This window comes from Dermacentor albipictus, chromosome 1 (genome assembly GCF_038994185.2).
Source record: "Dermacentor albipictus isolate Rhodes 1998 colony chromosome 1, USDA_Dalb.pri_finalv2, whole genome shotgun sequence".
Classification (NCBI taxonomy): Eukaryota; Metazoa; Arthropoda; class Arachnida; order Ixodida; family Ixodidae; genus Dermacentor; species Dermacentor albipictus.
In genome coordinates, this window is record NC_091821.1 from 200993431 (window position 1) to 201012378 (window position 18948).

Below are 18948 nucleotides of genomic sequence, written 5' to 3' on the forward strand. Positions count from 1 at the left end.
TACTAAGCAACCACGGTAAGTCCATGTGGGGATTAACCACTGTGGAACAGCCATTAACTTTTGCCAGAGCTGGTCCTAAAAGTACAATAACAAATTGATTTGCATATTTATTGTAAGCTTCTTAATAGCAAGCCCCATGGTAGAAGAGTTATATAGGATGCACTGTGCTCCGAAGCCTCAAACAGTCCAGCCTTGAATGCTCAGTATTGGCATAATTTTTATAAAGATACCGCACCTACTTTGCAAGCAGTTGTCCTGAGCATGAAAGCAGAAAGCGCTAGAGTTTGTGCCATTTCTCAGAACTTGCTGGATCAGGATGGTTTTCTTCCAAAATGTACACAGGTTAGCTTGGTTCCCTTTGTGCGAAGAAGACAGCTGTGGTAGGCAAGAAAGCATGTGATAATACATCCCTTTGTGTAAGGAAGTGCAACATAATGCAGTGCACAGAAAGAAGTAAGAGTTGTGGCAGATGGCCCATCTGGCAAGGCATGCTGAAGGAAGTCATTTTGAGAGAGCTGCTTCTGGAAAGCGGCACCACCTGCATTCTGGATAAATGAGTTTTGTCATTGCAAAGAGCTGGCAAGAGAAATGTTTGTTGCAAAGACCACACACACAAGTAAACAAAAGAAAACCTTTATTCCAAAACTACACCTTGTCTGGCATCACTTGGCATTGCCACTACACAGCAGCAGCTTGATATGTGCAGAGCTTGAACTTGACAAGATTACCAAACCCTACCAACTGCATCACATGGCTACACGTTTTAAATTAAAAAATTCATCACACGTGCACAATGCGCCCTGTGATTTTTTGTTTGTTCTTGGGTGAACATGCATTTTATGCTGTAAAATATGCCATCACATTCAATAATGCATAAAACTAACATACAAACGTAGAAATTAACATTGTACTAAGAACTTGCAAAAAGTTTAGACACAATATCCTTCTTGTTCACTTTGCCCATAGCATTTCGTGGTATTTCTTGAACAACCTGCAGTAACACTGGAATCATGGCTGCTTCCATTCGAGCTTTGCTCCATTCACGCAGCTCCTGTAGAGTTAGTTCAGTTGCCGAGTCTCGCAGAGCGACTGCACATGCCACCTTCTCACCCCAGGTAATGTCTGGCAGGCCAACCACAACACAGTCTTGGATATCTGCAAGAATACAGTAGAGAACTTGTCATACAGCTGCATTCACGAAAGAAATTCTTTGGGTGCTGATGCCCTAGGGCAGCACCAGTTATTGACTAGGGAAAAAAAGCGCCATTTTTGAACATGTTATTGTTCAGCACTAACTGTCATTGATGTACAGGGTGGCCACAAATTTGAGAGAAAAGACAACTTTTCTGTGCAGGTTTCCAAGTCCTACAACGTGCTATGTATGTCACTACAGGTATGCAAAATATATCTAAAATTACAATTTCTACATATGTAAACATATATGACATATCACATGCACATAAAATTGATAGAAAAAAATATATCAGCTGTTTGATGTAGAATGATAAATATCAGCCAAATATTGTATCATTTTGGAGCACTCTATTAAAGCCAAAGTGACAACTAATACAACTCTCCCAAAGTAATAAGGTAATACTGTTACATCAATGTGCGCTGGGTTTGAGCGGATCATGGAGGACTGGGAGAGTGAGATCATACCCGGCCAGCCAGGCTACGAGCCGCGTGCTGCACCTGTCTTTAAATCGACCATTCGAATGAGTCGCTCTGAGCGCCGACGACACTACGCCGAGCAGCACCACCTGGCCAACATGATCGCGTTGTTGAGCCGTATAAGTTCCACGGTGGCGGCGACAACATTCCAGGTGCGTCTGGGCAAGCAACTGCAGCCTCCACTCCACAGCCGCGGCCACGTCTCGGTTGCACCACAGGGCAGCGCAGTCGCAGCGGCATGGCCACGCAACCAGGACACCAGTGACAGCAGCCTGCACTCCGCGGCCACGTTTCGGTTGCACCACAGGGCAGCGCAGTCGCACCGGCATGGCCACACCACCAGGACACCAGGATTGCAGTGTTGATGCGAGTGGTCGGGAGCGTGGAGGCCACAATATTCTAGGCGTGTCTTGGCAGGGAACCGCTGCCTCCACTCCACAGCCGCGGCCACATTTCGGTTGCACCACAGGGCAGCGCAGTCGCAGCGGCATGTCCACGCCACCAGGATACCAGGTGGCGCTCACCCCGGAGGGACTCGACGTTACCTACCAGTTCTTGCTGAACTGTTTGGTACACCTCTGCTGGAGGCCGCGGTGAAAGTATGCTGCGGCTGCAAGATGCCGACCGGGCCGTTTCGTGGTCCTCCCGCTTTAGGTACGTTTATGCAGTAAATAAGAATGGTTTTGTTTAAAAAAAAAAAAAGTGATGCAACTAATGGGTCCTCACCCATGCTACAATTGAGTGACTAAAGTGATCTCATTTAGGCGCCTTTCATGCGATGGCTGCCCACCCGACATCTGCATGAATTTTTTGCTCTCTTCAGGGTAACTACCTTTCATGGGTGACCACAGACGGCCCTGTTAAAGAGCATCCACCGTGGCTGTGGGAGGCAAGTGCTGCCACCGGGTACCTACCAGTAAAATAGCTACAAGCGCACTCCTAGCCTGGTGCTCAGCCATTATGGAGCCAATGCTTGGAAAGGGGTGTTTGTCTCCAACACGAAGGTGTCCCTACCTCAATAGGTGCATTTGGGGTGCCACGTGAGAAATTGCCGCCACGGGAGCGGCCCAAACATTACTTTTTTTTGTGCTCACGAGAGTTGACAGGAACTTAGAGCGCAGGCTCTTTGCCCAAGTGTTTCACCCCTGAAGGAAGCCGAACGCCAGGCCGGGGTACACTTGTGCCCATTTGAACCAGCGGGTGCCCGGCGGCGATGTGAATCGAACCCACAACACTGTGCAGCCAAAGCGGAAAGTTATGGTCAACCTATATTTGCATATAGGTTGACCTTTGTTTTCCGGGAATGTTACCCAAAATGCGGAATTGACGTATAGTCATGACCAAAGAATCTCGACCTATATTCTTAAACAAAGTCTGCAAAACTACCAAGGTAATTGAGATTCTTCACCGCACACCACTGTAAACCCAGTTGGGAGATTATCCGGACCGAGTTTAAACATACTGCATATCCAAAGCACCCAACGGCACTAGGGATGTTGTCATTCGGTGTTGCAAGGATGGCCTACGAAGCATCTGATGAGGATGACCTCTCTGGCAGTTCTGACAAGGATGCGGCTTGTGGCATCAACATGCACGATTTAGTAGCTGAGCTTGTGGTAAATAAAGGTGTGTCATGTTAAAAGTTTTTCGTTTTTCTAAAGAGATAGGGGTCAACCTATATTCGTGTTCAACCTATATGCAAGTAAGTATGGTCCATATCCTGTCCAATTCTTCTTGATGCTTTCACTATTTATTTTATTTTGTCGTCTCTTTTATTTGTCGACACTCGTGAGAGTAGCCAGAGCAGCACTCTATCCCAGGTGGAGTACCACTCTGACCACTCACAAATGCAAAAAAGTGTGAAGAGGCATTAGCATTGCAAGAATGCATTGCTACAATATCGCAGCCCTGCACAGCATTCCTATTTTTGTTAATGTGCACAAAATTATGCGACACCGTGGACATGTACCAACATTCCCAACATGCATTCAGTGTTCGCTTGATCGGTTGCTGCAATTCAATCAGTATTGTGCAATGCTCTCTCATCTGTTATATCTCCTTCCTCTCCATTGTGCTATCATCTCCAGGTGTTCTGCCAGCGCAGCTGTGCAAGAGTTGGCACCGAGTTTTGACCACCCTGCTGCTGCCCTTCTTCTTTCCATGTGACCTGTGACATTCCTTAAAGGGACACTAAACAGAAACACTAAATCAGGACTGATAGACTATTCTTTAAAAGCTCTATTTTCATTTATTTCACATAAGAGGTTGATTACTAAAAGAGAAAATGAAGGCCTAAGTTTTGTTCCTTGAATTTCACGTGAAAACCACATAGCTGGTAAATCAGTGTGACATCGTGGACTGCAAAGTATTTCCTCATATTTGGGCCTCTGTGGCACAGTAAATGTTACCAAAACTTCCCAAGTTTAAGTTTTGGCTTCCTTAGAATGCAACATAGTCTATCTTTACCAATTAATGATTAAATAGGCTTGAGCTGGTGCCAAACTCGAAGGCGACATCACCATCAGTCTTTCACTTTAATGTCTTTTCTGGCTTATCAGGCCTTCTCACACATTAAGTGAGAAAGCCTGATAAGCTCTGATATTGTTAAGGGCAATTCACTAATACAGCTCAACTTATTTTCTCGTGAGTATCCAGTTAACACGTCATGCTAATGCCTCGCCTCCTCCACTCCTTGGTTTTGTGACAGCTGTCTGTTCCGCACCAATACTAACCGCAATGTCCAAGGGGTATCCTGCTAAATGCTATCACATTAAAAGAAAAAATCTGGATCTGGCCTAAAACAAACTATTGGGTCATGGCGGCGGGACAAAATTAGGTAGATAGCTGTGTGAGCACAGGCCCAATTAAGTGGTGTGGCACTTCCCAACAACAGATGAAAATAAGAAAGTTTTGTCTAATGAATTAACCTTAAAATATGGCATGATCTGTTTAGTGACATGCTCTTTACCTAATTCATAATAATCTGTCTGTAAATTGTTGGATCACCAAGAAACAGTGATAAGAACTGGCCACAAGATGCTTGCCATCATTTACTAACAATGGATTTTGGGGTAGGAAATTATACTAACAACTTTTACCATTACGGCTGCACCATCATCATCAAGCTGCTCTTCACATTTCCAACAATATGTGTGCATTTAAACAGTGTGCCACCTCAGGTCACTTCAAAATCTACTAAATGAAAAGACTCATGAAGCCAAGAACACATTCTAAAGTTGAGTATATTTTCAATGTTGTGGAAAGCTGAATGAAAGATAGGAGTTACGTGATACCACGAGACACAAAAAAGAAAGGTGGAAATGCAGAGTGTGAACTTTTGTGGTAGTTAGACCTGTAGTAACATAAATAGATCATAAAGACTGAACCAAGTAAAGGACCTGTGTGACATTCTCACAAAGAATATGCCAATGATGACTTCAACATGTGTGACAGAGCCCTAAGGTGGCGATGGTAGGGTAACAAAAAATAATAATAATAATAATTTTATTAATGAAAAATAATACACACTATGCGGAGCAAAACTGTGCAGTGGCAAACGCGTAAAAGCACCCAAAGCTATTTAGAAATGGCACCAGAAACCGCTCCTTCTGGTATTTAAGAATTATGGATACGAGGGTTTGTTGAATATTGTTTTCCATCAAAAAAACTTTTGTTTTATTTCATTACTAAAAAGTAATACACACTTTGCAGAGCAAAAGCCTTACAGTGGCGAGCGCGCAGGAGTTCTCAAAGCCATTTAAAGAATGGTGCCAAAAAACTGTGTCTCGTGGTATTTAAAAATGAACATGAAATGGCATTTTTCTCAATATCACTTATTTAAAAATTTTCTAACTTTGATGCAATTTTTCTGGAAAGCTATGCTGCCGATTACGCTGAAATTTACGCTGAAATTTTTTGAGATTATACTGAAATCCCTTGCAAATAGTCTTAACCTAAAACTTTGAAAAACTGTTTGAGTTATAATTTTGGAAAACAAAATTGGAAAGGCTCGCTCAAAGTAGGTGAAAAGTGAGGGCAATATTTTTTTCTTGTGAGATGATTGCAGAAACCCAATTTCTTTTAGGTTCAGTTTAAAGCCACTATCACGTGGAATTATTGTGCAAAATTTCACGGTCATACTATTTTTGTTTCTGAAAAAAGGTACATTTAATGTAGCACCCCAGCCTAATATTTGGTTCTCAGGCAGAAAAAAACAAACAAAAAAGGCTTCAGTGAAAAAAAGTTACATCAAATGAAGCCGATAAGCATTCTTATTCAACATGCAAGATTTCAAAATAAAATATGAAACAGTTGCTGAGATATAAAGCTGAAACGAAGATAACGCATTTACCCTACCATACCCCCTTAACAATAACAGATAGCCACACAATACCGTCTTCACCTTTGATTTCATCTCTTTTTCAAATCAAGCACTGTCTGACAAAGTCCTATTGACAATCAAGTGTATCCAAATCTTGCAATGTTTACCACAGTACACGGTGGAAAAAAATTTATTGTGGCTAAGAAAGTGTGCACGTCCTTAGAGACATGGTTCGCCCATACCTCCAAACTGGCGCTCTCTCCAAGTTGGTTCGCTTGAATTTTGGTGCCATAATGCCAGACAATAAATGTTTTTGACCCATGATCCATCTAAGTCTTTTGCCTTATGCTCAAACTTGTGAGTTGTTACTGTTCAGTTACCAGTACTACCAGCAATTATGTTCAAGACTATTGCAATAATTGACATGGCTCGTCACATGCAGGCAAGTAAACATGCACAACTTTTCCAACCTTTTATATCTTTGGTTAATGTAAATACCACTCACAGGAACACTTTCTTACTTGGTTTCCGTTGTTATAATTGCATTAAGCCTGTTCTTTTATATGCTTCTTTCACATACCTCCATTTTGTGCACTGAAGTCCATGCCTTATTCATGCACATGATCACCCACCACACTCCTTCAGTAATTTGTGCTGGTAGGTCAAACCATCACACAAGTTTGTTGCCCTTCTACAAAAATATATTACAACATTCTACTGCTTGAACTTTCTTTTTCAACATTTTGCACTTTCCATAACTCGCCAACATGCAGAACACTTTCTGGACAAGCTGCATTATAAGTGCACTGAAACAATCTTTTTTTAACTTAGGAACAGGCTGGCATGAGTATGATTATCTTCAAGGATTTTATTCCTGAAAAAAGTTTTTAAAAAAAGAACCAAATATGAACGGAGACATGATGAGTGCAATGTTTACTTTCCCTGTTCCTCCTCAACTCCTGTGTTGTGCTGTGCCATGCCCATTGCTTTTTTTTTCTTCTCCTTGTGGCAAATCTTTGACACTGGCATCTGACATAAGCACCTGAGGGTGACAAAGGAGCTGTGCAGGACAGGTGGGATGTGTTAAGCTTCTCCATTTACTAGAATACCTGGAAGAGTGTGCATGCATGTGCAAGCTCGTGCTCATGAGTAATTCGTGGCCACAAATGATTGCCCAATGGCTGGCATCTATGGGCTGTCACGAGCCTGCTGTAGCATCATCACTGACATTGCATAAGGCAGGGAAAACAAACAATCATAGGGGTTTAAGGGAGCCGCAAGAGAGAGCAAACAATGTAATATTGTAAGTTTCCTACTGCATGCATGCAGAATAACATCTGATTCGCACATTCACAGCAGTATTGTCTACAAATCGGAAACCTTTTCCAACTGTGTGCAAAAAAGTTTTAGTGCCTCTTTAAAGGGTTGCAAGCTTCTAAAAAAAGCTAACCACAAATGTGTAGCATATTCCCTGTGCACTCGAACTATTATTCTGTTATTTTCCATGGTTTCTACATAACAGCACCAAAAAAAGGCTACACATCTGCTTACAGATCCGACATCCACAGCAACATGGCAATGCAGAAAACTCATGATGATATCCAAATTCCGGCAACATTACTGACAATGCCACTATAACATATTGCCTTTTGAAGTGCACTGCATCACAACAGATGCACAGCAAAAGTCAAGGCAGCTATTAGTGCACACTACGAAGCTCTGCTTTTGGATAAGTACTCAAGAGTGTGAAACTGCTGCACCTTGCAACAGTCACTTTACAAACAGTTCAGCAATGTTACCTGGGTGTGCTAGAAGGTGACGTTCTACATCCAAAGCACTAATCTTGTAGCCCCCACTTTTGATAATGTCTGATGATGTGCGACCCAGGATCCTGTATGCTCCATCTCTGTATTCAGCAGTGTCTCCTAGGAAATCAACAAGCAAGGAAAAGAATAAAGACTATTTCCTTAAGGAACTGAAATCATAGGGCATACCAAAAGCAATAGCTGCTATTCATGTTCACGCAAAAATAAATCTAGTGCTTATCCATGTCTGTCATTCAGCAAATGCACCACAACTTGCATATATCAGCAGCACTGTGCAAAGTCACTGGCAGAAAGGGGATGCTTTAATTCAATACAAAACAATGCCTGGCATCAAATTTTAATTGTACAACAAAGTTACATTTTACTAATTATGCACCATATCTGCAGTGTCTGAAGTGGGTGGCACGAGGGGTGACCCCCTTAAAGGGCCCCTCCCCAGACACCATTGCAAATTTTAGCTATACACTATAAGTTCTAAAATGCCATCTAGGGATCCTTTTACCATACGAATTTTTTGTAATCGGTTTGTTATTGGAGGAGATGGAAGAAATAGAATTTCCTGTCACCATACCGCCAGGAGGTGGGCATGACTGCCAACAGACACTCTCTGCCTCGTGTAGCACCTGCAAGTGACATTCCTTTCCCTTCTTCTTCCACACCGGAGCCCAGGGGCAGCGTCAGGTTCATGTGACCAGCCCCGCCTTGATTTTTTTTTCTTCCATCTCTTTCTTTTTGCTGTGCAGCGCATTTCCAGTGGTGGCGTTGCACGTTCCACATTGTACAATTTACCGAAGTAACATGTCACAGTGAGCGACGTTGCTAGGACTGCGTCCTACATCACGTCATTTGTGTGTGTCACCCAACTTCTCTGGCTGGGAGCGGTGCTGCCTTAAGACAGAGGATGTGCTGAGTTTGGTCTAAAAATTTCAGCTGTGTTCATTGGCGCGCAGTGCTACAATATACAATCATCAGTGTGTGAAGGATATGATGCACTTGTTTGTTAAAAATGGCCAAACCTGGTGAGGGTGGTCTTTCCTTTGAAGGTTTTCTTGACAAGGATTGCTCTGTTGGGCAAACAGCCATTGCTGCCCACACCTTGCTCCCACTGCCCCTTTATACCTGGCACTTCTGACCTTTCTGGGCATGTGAAGTTACCAACTTCTTTGCTAGGAGTACCACTCAGCCATTTTCAATACATCATGGCAAGAAGCCTCTTGGTCACATTACAACTATAGTTTGTCATCAGCACTATATATTTGTAGCCCCAATATATTAATTAAATTTCAGAATAGCATAGGATTTGCTTTCAGCACTTTGCTAACTGAACATGTTGCTCTGCAGTTATTTACAAGCATCAAGGTTCATGATTATGATAACAGACATAAAAGTGCACAGTAATTATGGCTTCACAGTAATTTTGTTCAGCTCTATACATTGGTTACTTGCTTCCACAATCTCTCTCACAGCTACAAGAATATTATGATCATGAAGTGGTCATTTTCATGCAGAAATATAACATGAATATATGGGCTGCTTACAAGTTACACAGATCATGAAAGTTGAATATGGTGTGCAATTGAGCAAATTGGTATAACATACTTCGTGCTACAATGCTGTTCTACACTGTATTGCGAAGTGTCATGGGAGTATTTGATATTTGAAGAAAATTAAGCCCATGGAGCATAAGGCCAGAAAACCATTGTCCTTAGCTTTAATGAGGGCAATGACCTTTACAAGTACTTTTTTACAAGGTAAAGCAAGCAATAATGGCAAGCAAAGGGTTTTCCACTCTTATAAGAAGCAAATAAGTATTTAATATAACTAAAACATTTCTTTGACTTTATGGGGGAAAAAAAACCTTCCAATATGATGCCAAAGGCATATATATTTGTAAAAAATTTATCTGTATGCCTACATTCCAAACACAAGCTGTTACGCATGCTTGAATGTTAAAGATGTGTCTAATAACAGTGAGTGAGCCTGTACATCCTATATGTTGGATTCTAGAGACTTTCTGCCAGAGGGATTTCAGTCTTGTCTTAAATTGGTACATCTTTATCAAATTACAGATGCGTCAAATACGCCCTGTGATCACCTCAATTCAAGAGAGAGAAGAAATTATGGGGTTTTAGTGCTAAAACCACTTTTTGATTATGAGGCATGCCGTAGTGGAGGACTACGGAAATTTCGACCATCTGGGGTTCTTTAACGTGCACGTAAATCTAAGTACACGGGTGTTTTCGCATTTCGCCCTCATTGAAATGCGGCCGCCATGGCTGGAATTCGATCCCGCGACCTCGTGCTCAGCAGCCCAACACCACAGCCACTGAGCAACCACGGCGGGTAAGAGAGGGAAGAGGAGACGGATAGAATCAATAGCATTCAATATGTGTGCTCAGGAAATGGCAGCAGCCTAACCCGTGGGTGTAACCACAAGAAGGGCTTTGCATAACACACTAAGCTACATCTAAACTAAGGATGATGAAAGTTGACAAGATAGAAGCTGAAATGAAAAACTGCTGTGCTATTGTCAGGTTCCAACATATGTGCATAGCAGTTTATTTATTGTACCTTCAAGGCCCAAAGGTGTTACAGAAGGGAGTGGAACGAAATACAGAGCATGTTCAGATAACAGGGCATAATATCAATAATAAAAAAAAAACGAAAGTGCAGATTAACAAAAGTATTCTTCAATAGTAGATCTAAAAGCAGATGTATCAGTTATGTTAACAATTGAGGCCGGCAGATGATTCCATTCATTGGTAGTGTTAGGAATAAATGAATAAAAAAATAGGTTCGTGCGACAGTCTGGAACGCTTAATTTATGGTGATGGTCAGTACGAGATGATATGTATGCAGGTTCGGACAATAGTTCATGTTTTAATTCCAGATTATAGTAATAAATTTTGTGCAGCAGTGATAAGTGTGCTAACTTCCAACGGGATAAGAAGAGAGGGAGGTTTAAAGTAGCCTTCATAGATGTTACGCTTGATGTCCAAGAATAGTTAGTAAGAATGAAACATGCGCTACGATTTTGTATAGATTCTATTGCATTTGTTAAGTAATCTAAGCTGGGGTCCCATACAGAAGAGGCATATTCAAGCTTAGGACGTATTAGTGTTCTGTACAGAAGTAGCTTTAAGTTAGCAGGTGCCATAGAGAAATTGCGATGGAGGTAACCAAGCGTGCGGTTAGCATTGTTAGTGATGTGGTTTGAAAAATTAGATGTGGATGCAGTTGAGTAAGTTGTTTATGGTACACTTCATATATTGTGGAACAGGATGGTACTACAGCTACACTGCTTTGTTAGTTCACACATGTTCACAAACCTATATAAGAAATTTACAGCTTGAGTTTTCACCCTTGTGACTTACACTCGCAGACAACTTTCTGCGGCAACGAAGGGAAAGCTACGGAGGCAAAGCGCGCACAAAAGAGAGCGCTTTTGAAGAAGGTCCCACTTTTTCATCTGAATTAGTTTAAGGCGGGGAAGAGAAAAGAAAAACAGCTTATTTGCAACACCAAAATAGGACAAAACATACCACTGAGTGTAACATTTGACTTACTTTGCTGCTTTTTCCTTCTGTGCCTGGGCAAATGCAAAACCATTGCACATAAAGCTACACTGATTCGATATTTGCTCTAAGAAACCAAAAACACTCTCAAATGTTGCTGGACTACTTGGTGCAGCAAAACATGACCAGAAACTCCAGTTTAGTAGCTTTCCTTTCACTTCCAGAGAAAGTTGTCCGCAGGTATAGCACATGTCCAAGTGCTGATTAAAAAAATTCCTTACTACAATACAGCAAAGGTAACATGGCAGTTCAAATCCAAAAGCAAAGTAAAAAAGAAACTATCCAGCAAACCAACTATAACTCATTAACTTTGAATTATTAGCTTAAAGCATGCATTATTATTGCAAAACTAAAGCCAGGCAGTGTTCAAGAAATCTCAGATCGCCTTCAAAACAAGTACAATTCCATTCCTCAGCTTACTGTTTCCAAATTTACGACGAGCAATTTTGGGAAAATCTTATTGCAGCTGGTGACAGTGCTTAGGTTTTCTTTCAGCAAATTGCAAATAACAAAAAATGTCAAATAACAGATCAAATATCATCAAATTCGATTTAGTCTTTGAATCGAGTAATTTCAATCATCAACTGTGAGCGATGAACCCTAAAATTGGACCAAGAGTGTGATAAATTTCACCCCCCCCCCCCCCCGCGGTGCCTGCACTTGACAAAAGAGAGAGAGAGAGAGCGGTACGTAATGGAGCATGCTATGCATCGCTCAGCGAGCCAAACTTTTCTGCCTAAACTACTACCATTCGCACTCACCAAAGAGTCGCGAGTATGTGCACAATATACTCATTTGTTCCTAATGGGTCATATGCACATTTAATAAATGCCTCATAATGTGCAATGTAGTGACTGAAGCTCGCTAATGTTGACAATATACTGTGTGAACATTGTTTTATATTAAGGGCAAATACGGTTTCTCATCATTTGAAAACTATTTGGCATTCTAAGCGTTTCTTGCACTATCCAAAAAGTACTCGATTTGGTTTAGAAAATTGATATTTGCACACCTCTGGGTGTTGCAGTAAACAAATAAGCCCCGAACAATAGCTGGCTGCAATTCTGCAGTATTATAACTCCCAAAAGTAGCATACTAATACAAATCAGGTTGTTAAGTGCTATAGTGCACTTCCTGAGAACCACCGCAGTTCTGACAAAAACTTATTTCTACAGCATGGACTGCATCACTAAAATGGACTGCAATTGGTCTTATAATCTAGCTTTGCCACACAATGTGAAGACGCACTTTTTCATTCATTAGAATACAGAACAGTGGCTGATTGCATATTCACTTAATCTGATTGTTCCTGCAAATAACCAAGCCTCTTTTAAAAAAAATTATGGGGTTTTACGTGCCAAAACCACGATCTGATTATGAGGCATGCTGTAGTGGGAGACTCTGGAAATTTGGACCACCTGGGGTTTTTTAAGGCGCACCTAAATCTAAGTACACGAGTGTTTTCACATTTCGCCCCCATCGATATGCAGCCGCAGTGGCCGGGATTCGATCCTGTGACCTCGTGCTTAGCAGCCCAACACCATAGCCACTAAGCAACCATGGCGGGTCAAGCCTTTTTACATTGAAGAAACTTTTTTTTTTTGCCCAAAGATGTACAAATCTGTTCGGAGACAGGATAACATGACTAGGATATACTGGAACTTGCAAGTGCCCATTGAAATTACAAAATACCATGACAAAATTCAACTAAATATAAAATATAAAGTTATTATGAGCTGTTTGACCATGTCTAAAATTTATCTGTATTGCATCCTCAATGCATGATCATGACATGTTCTTCAAAGGATACTTAAGAGGAATATTAAGCTGCATCAATAAATAATGTTTCAGCAATAACAAAATAACCAGTCTTACCACAAGAGGAAGCACATTAAGCTGTTAAAGAGGCAAAAACAGGACTGGTGGTAACGCTGCCTTGAAATCCCCGCACCAGCTTGGCACAACATCAAGGATTTTGAGTGTCTTGTCGCGTCTAGCGATTTGCTTATCGGTAAACAATGTCTACATTGCATCAAATAAAAAAAAAAATCAGACTCAAGAATCAGACTCAACCTAACAGGTTTCAAAAACATTTCTTAAACAAAATGACACGAAATATGAGAAAATACCTTTAAATCCGCACCACACTGACCTACAGGCACCGTGACTTCAGCACCAAACTCAAGAGAAGTTCGGCCTACATTATGTCCAGTATTAATTCACATTTTTTCAGTCCAAATGAATGAAATTAAGAGTTTTGAGAGAATACCCTACCAGTCTAAAGTGATTTATTGTTCCTCTTCAGTGCCCCTTGAAATGTTACTTCTGGGTTTAAAACAGCTTATCTTACTTTCAGAGAAACTTGCATAATTTATAAAACTTTGGAAGTAACTACAGTAGACTTCTGTTAAGATGAACTTGAAGGAACTGTGAAAATATGTTTGGCTTTCAGAAGTTTGCATTAAAGGCCAGCTGCAACGAAATATTAATTTGGCTAAGTTGGTTATAAACGAGTAATATATACTAGAAAGCTTTAGAATAGCATTTTCAAGCAAACAAATGCCTTAGGTATGCAAAGAAATAACATCATCCTTACTGTGCTTGCTTCGTAAGCTATTAGGATTCTGCGGCTCATGTATGCTAGGTTAACATACATTTGGCCAGTTCAATGTACATAATCTTTACGTACGCAAGGAAACGTGAAACATGATGGCATTTGCTGCTTCTGCTTCAGTGCGATTTCCTCAATGGCTGCACTCTCACTATCAAGGATCACCAATTAATTGTGAAATAAGCTCTTGCTTCCTCTAAGCCCACCTGAAATACCAGTTAATAGCGCCTAGCACATTCGATTTATGAAATTAGGTGAGAATCAGGTGTCCATAGGGCTGACAAGATAGCCTGGCACAAAAACGGCAGGATGGTTGCTAATAGACGGTCTTGGTTTGGACATGTTCGACACAAGGCACCAGACAGTGCCCTGCCTTTTACTATTCTCTTTGTGGTCCCATATCTAAAGATGTGCTTCATAGCGTCCAGCAAAGGGCTTATGCTTAATGTACATAAGGCGCTGAACACTATTTTAAAACTGTCTACTACTGAAGTAATCGTGGCAGAGCTGCAGGGCTGGTAATTGTCTAATTTTCTTATTAGCAGTCTTTAGATAGTGCCTAAGCAGACAGCAGGTGCAGTTGGCGGTTAGCGAGCTTGACGCAAGTCCCAGCACGTCTCCTCCGAGACGTTTCAGTGCACTGCTGGGGGTATCTAATCTCAAAGGTCATGCCAAGGGGCTGCGTGTTAAGTCACGTGTCACTTCTGGTGAGTGGTAATGCCGGCATGATTTTTTTTTTCAGTTTTGGTATAAAAAATACTACCTTTTGCAAGCCTTTTGCAAGCCTTTTGTGATGCATCCACTAGTATTTCAAGTGTACAATTTCGCATGGAGGCTGCTCTGTATCTACACTATCTGAAACTAAGCTTTTTCTGCAACCCAAAGTTTTGTTGCAGTTGGCCTTTAACAGAAGTGATCCAGAAAACTCAAAATATATTATTCCTGGTGCACCCAAACATCCATGATACAGAATGATAAATGAGACAGCATTAACACCAAAAGCCAGAAGAAGAGCCATTTATTGGATTCACATGATACAAAGTATTGCTTTATGCACTCTTAGTTAAGCTGTTGAGTTTCTTGTCTGCACTGTGCAATTCTGTGCGCTGTCACAAAAGCTGACACTTCAGCTAGCTTGCTCAAGAACTCTTCAATGCCCTCATGCTCTCTAAAAATTCTTGTAAGGATTCAGGGCAGTATCAGCTGCACCATGCGAGAACATCGCTGGTTCTTGTGGCTCCTGGCCAGTGCCCTCACCATGATTATCAGCCTGCAGGCTTCCACACTATCATTGATGCTAATGCAGCTGTTTATGTCCACATTAACACGATGCACTTCTCGTGTGGCTGGCAAGCAGTCACCTCCTCCAAATCTACCAATATGGGTCTCTTGCTGATCCAAACAGCAGACATCAGGGCGGCAGTGGAAGTTTAAGTTGATTTAACCGAACCAGTCGTTCGTCTTAAGTGGACTATATTCTTTTCTGTCTCTATGGGAAACATACCCTTTACACATTGTTCTTCATGTCTGAAAATTTTGCTTAACTCCGTTCATTGCTAGCAGGAGTCTACTTCATATTCTTACTTCTATAGGGAGTGATACTATAGGGATATATTTGGTCAAGGAAGCTGCAAAGGTTAAATACATCATACATAGTGCTTCCAATAATAAAAAGATGCCCTTGATAGTGTTGTTTCTTATTTTAGCATGCAGCAAAATGTGAAATACCAATTTGTCCTTAAATTTTACAGCATCACAGCACAACTACTATATAATGATGTCATACTACTGTGGTGCGACAGAAACTGAATTTTAAGGTTCGCCACGTTTAAGGATGGCTCCAGAAACACTGGTTTCATCAATTGCAGGTCTTCTCATAACAGAATATCACTTGCAAGAGACAGATACATGACAAAATCTCCCAAATAATGGCAAAAACAGTGCATTAAACGTACCCGTTTTAAACCAGCCATCACTTGTAAAGGCCTCCTTAGTAGCCTTTGGTTTGTTCCAGTATTCCTTGAAGACATTTGGCCCTTTTACAAGAAGGTCACCAGAGTCATTTTCACTTCCTTTGACAACTTTAGTTCCATACTCATCGCCAGTCAAAATCACATCATAACCTGTTGCAGCATAGGCATTTGGCTTTGCAAGACAGACTTTGACACCTGGGAATGGCTTGCCTACACATCCTGAAAAAATAAGTTAGAGAATCCATGTAGAAAAAAAAAAGCTATTACGAGAACAATATTCAAGGATCTTGTGCAGTGCCTACCAGGTTTTCGTCTTCCATGAAGAGGATTTGTGAGTGCCATTCCAATTTCTGTCATTCCATAACGTTCCAGTAATGTATGCCCAGTTATTTCTTTCCAGCGCTCAAACACAGGAAGTGGAAGTGATGCTGACCCACTCACCATCAACCTATCAGATGAAACAAAAACAATCCACAGTATCTAAATGTTACAAGCATTGCACTCAAGTATGTGCTAACATTTATTTAACGCTAGTGAGCTGAAAAAATAATTGCCATCTTCATATCAACACTACAAATCTCCAAGTCCAACACTGCCAGGTTGAAATTAAGCAATAAAATACGTATAGGATCTTCATTTTCGAGTTGCAGGTTTTTTTTTAAATCGGAGGGGTAAAAATATGAGGGGTAAAAATATGATGCCATTTTTAAAGAGGAAAACAAGGGAAAAAATCACAGTTCATGTTGTCTGGCAGCCCAAAGCTTGGGAGTTTCCCGAGGACTTTTCATAAATGATTAACACAGGCTCCTTTTGGACATAAATGTTCTACTTAATGAAGTGCGAGTACTCACAGGAACATATAAAAAAGAGCTGCTCACAAGCCATGTGATGAACGTATCTATACAAATCATTGTTGACAGGCATTATTTGCACTTTTTAAAGAAATCACAAACAAAAGCAAATATGGACAAAGTGTGGCAATCTTTTGTTCACCTTGTTTTCTGCAAATTAACATGGGATAAAAGCACAAATAGTAGCGGACATGATGCAAAAGGTGTGATGCTCTTATGTGCATTACCATTTGCATTCTGAGAATTGTGTTCACCCTAGACCTGCCGGGGCCTACGTACCCTAATTGCGAAGACACTTTTTAGCATCAAAACTACCATTTGCAATGCAAAGCAATGTCAGCCCTGTGTTCACTTCCTAGCACATTACCATCGTTTACACAAGCTGCTACAACGGCAACAAGCTTGTGTTCACTTAAGGCTGGAAGGTGCTGAATACACTACATATGCCGGTTCTTGTTTGAATGTTAAGTGAAAAGGAAGCATATATCACATTCATATACATTAATAATGTTAATATGATTCCCAAATTTAAAACAGCATGAAGGATGGGACAGATAGGTAAGAAACATGAACAACAAGGTGCAGACCTTCAAATATTTCATGGATGGATGGATGGATGGATGAAAAACTTTATTATGGTCCTTTAGGGCGCGCCCTAGCGCGCAGCGGGCCGCTCCCACGTCGGGACAGAGAGGCCGAGCCTCTCCGCTGCGTCGCGGGCCCGTTGGACAGCCCATAACTGTTCTTCGAGGTTGGGGCTGTGTAGGACAGCATCCCAGCGTGAAGAAGTGTTACTTTCATCACTGCGTAACGCGGGGCATCGCCAGAGCATGTGAGGTAAGTTCGCCAAGTCATTGCATAGTGCGCATGCATTTGTCGTCTGAATTTCGGGGTACATCTTGTGAAGAAGTAGGGGGTTTGGGTATGCCCCCGTCTGTAGAAGCCTTAGTGTCAAAGCCTGAGGTCTATTGAGTTTGCAATGTGGGAGGGGGTAGATCCTCCGAGCCAAGTAAAAGTGCTTGATAATTTCGGTGTACGAGGAAGGAGAGTCCCGATGGTCAGTACCCCCGGCGTCACGCTGCCCGGTAGCTACGTGGTTGATGATCCCTCGCGCAGCTCCGTGTGCCGACTCGTTGAGGTTGGGCGGGGCACCCTCGATCTGTCCCATGTGAGCTGGAAACCAGATCAATGTGTGTGGCTTGATTTCTTTGCTTCCTAATATCCCTAGGGCCAGCTCGGATATGGTTCCTTTGGCAAATGCCCTAACAGCTGATATGGAGTCACTGTAAATTGATGTCCTCTTGTTGTCCAATAAGGCCATCGCTATTGCAGCCTGCTCTGCGATTTCAGAGGACGTCGTCCGAATCGAGATTGCGTTCATTATTTGGCTTTCATGATTTACGCTAACTACACCGAAGGCCTGTCCGTCAGCGTAGCGCGCTGCGTCTACGAAACTGTTCTGCGAAGCCCGTTCATGAGCCTTTTCCAGGAGAGCTTTCGCGCGCGCCCGACGTCTTCCCACGTTGTGTTCTGGATGGACGTTTCGTGGGATAGGCGCGACAGTGATGCGGTCCCGCTGCTCTCGAGGGATGCTGCAGAACTTTGTTTTGATTACTCTGGAAGGAACGCCCAGCTCCTGTAAGATGTGCCTTTCAGCTGGTGTGGTAGATAGCCTGATGAACTGGGCCCTCTCCTGTGCTTCCGCTATTTCCTCTAGCGTGTTATGCATGCCAAGTTGAAGTAAGCGTTCCGTGGGAGTGTATACAGGGAGGCCGAGAGCTCTCTTGATTGCCTTCCTGATTAATGCATTGAGCTTATCCCTTTCCAATCTTTGCCAGTTGTGCATGGCCGCGACGTAAGTGAAATGACACATTACGAACGCATGTACCAATCTCACGAGGTTATCTTCTCCGAGGCCTTGCTGCCGGTTGGCCACTCTTCTGATTAGTCTGATGGCATTGTCCGTCTTCTTAGTGAGTCGCAGCACTGTCTGGTTGTTTGAACCACTCAACTCTACCATCATGCGGAGAATCCGGATAGCATCCACCCTCGGAATATAGCCTCCGTCTTTTGTGCGCAGTTTTATGTCGCATTCGGCGAGTGGCTTCCATCCCTTTGGT

The 18948-nt window shown here is 42.0% G+C and overlaps 1 protein-coding gene across 2 annotated transcripts in view; it reads right to left on the bottom strand.

Annotated features, from left to right (window-relative positions):
• Positions 1 to 617: 617 nt before the first annotated feature.
• Positions 618 to 18948, bottom strand: part of LOC135903145 (malonate--CoA ligase ACSF3, mitochondrial-like) — a 28428-nt gene continuing 10097 nt past the window's right edge. For both annotated transcript variants that reach the window (XM_065433552.1, XM_065433553.2), the window contains exons 4-7: positions 16280 to 16425; positions 15960 to 16196; positions 7792 to 7917; positions 618 to 1155 (exon numbers count right to left, since the gene is read on the bottom strand). In XM_065433552.1, coding sequence (XP_065289624.1) covers positions 911 to 1155; positions 7792 to 7917; positions 15960 to 16196; positions 16280 to 16425 — 754 coding nt within the window. In that variant the 3' untranslated portion in view covers positions 618 to 910. The remainder of the gene's footprint in view (positions 1156 to 7791; positions 7918 to 15959; positions 16197 to 16279; positions 16426 to 18948) is intronic.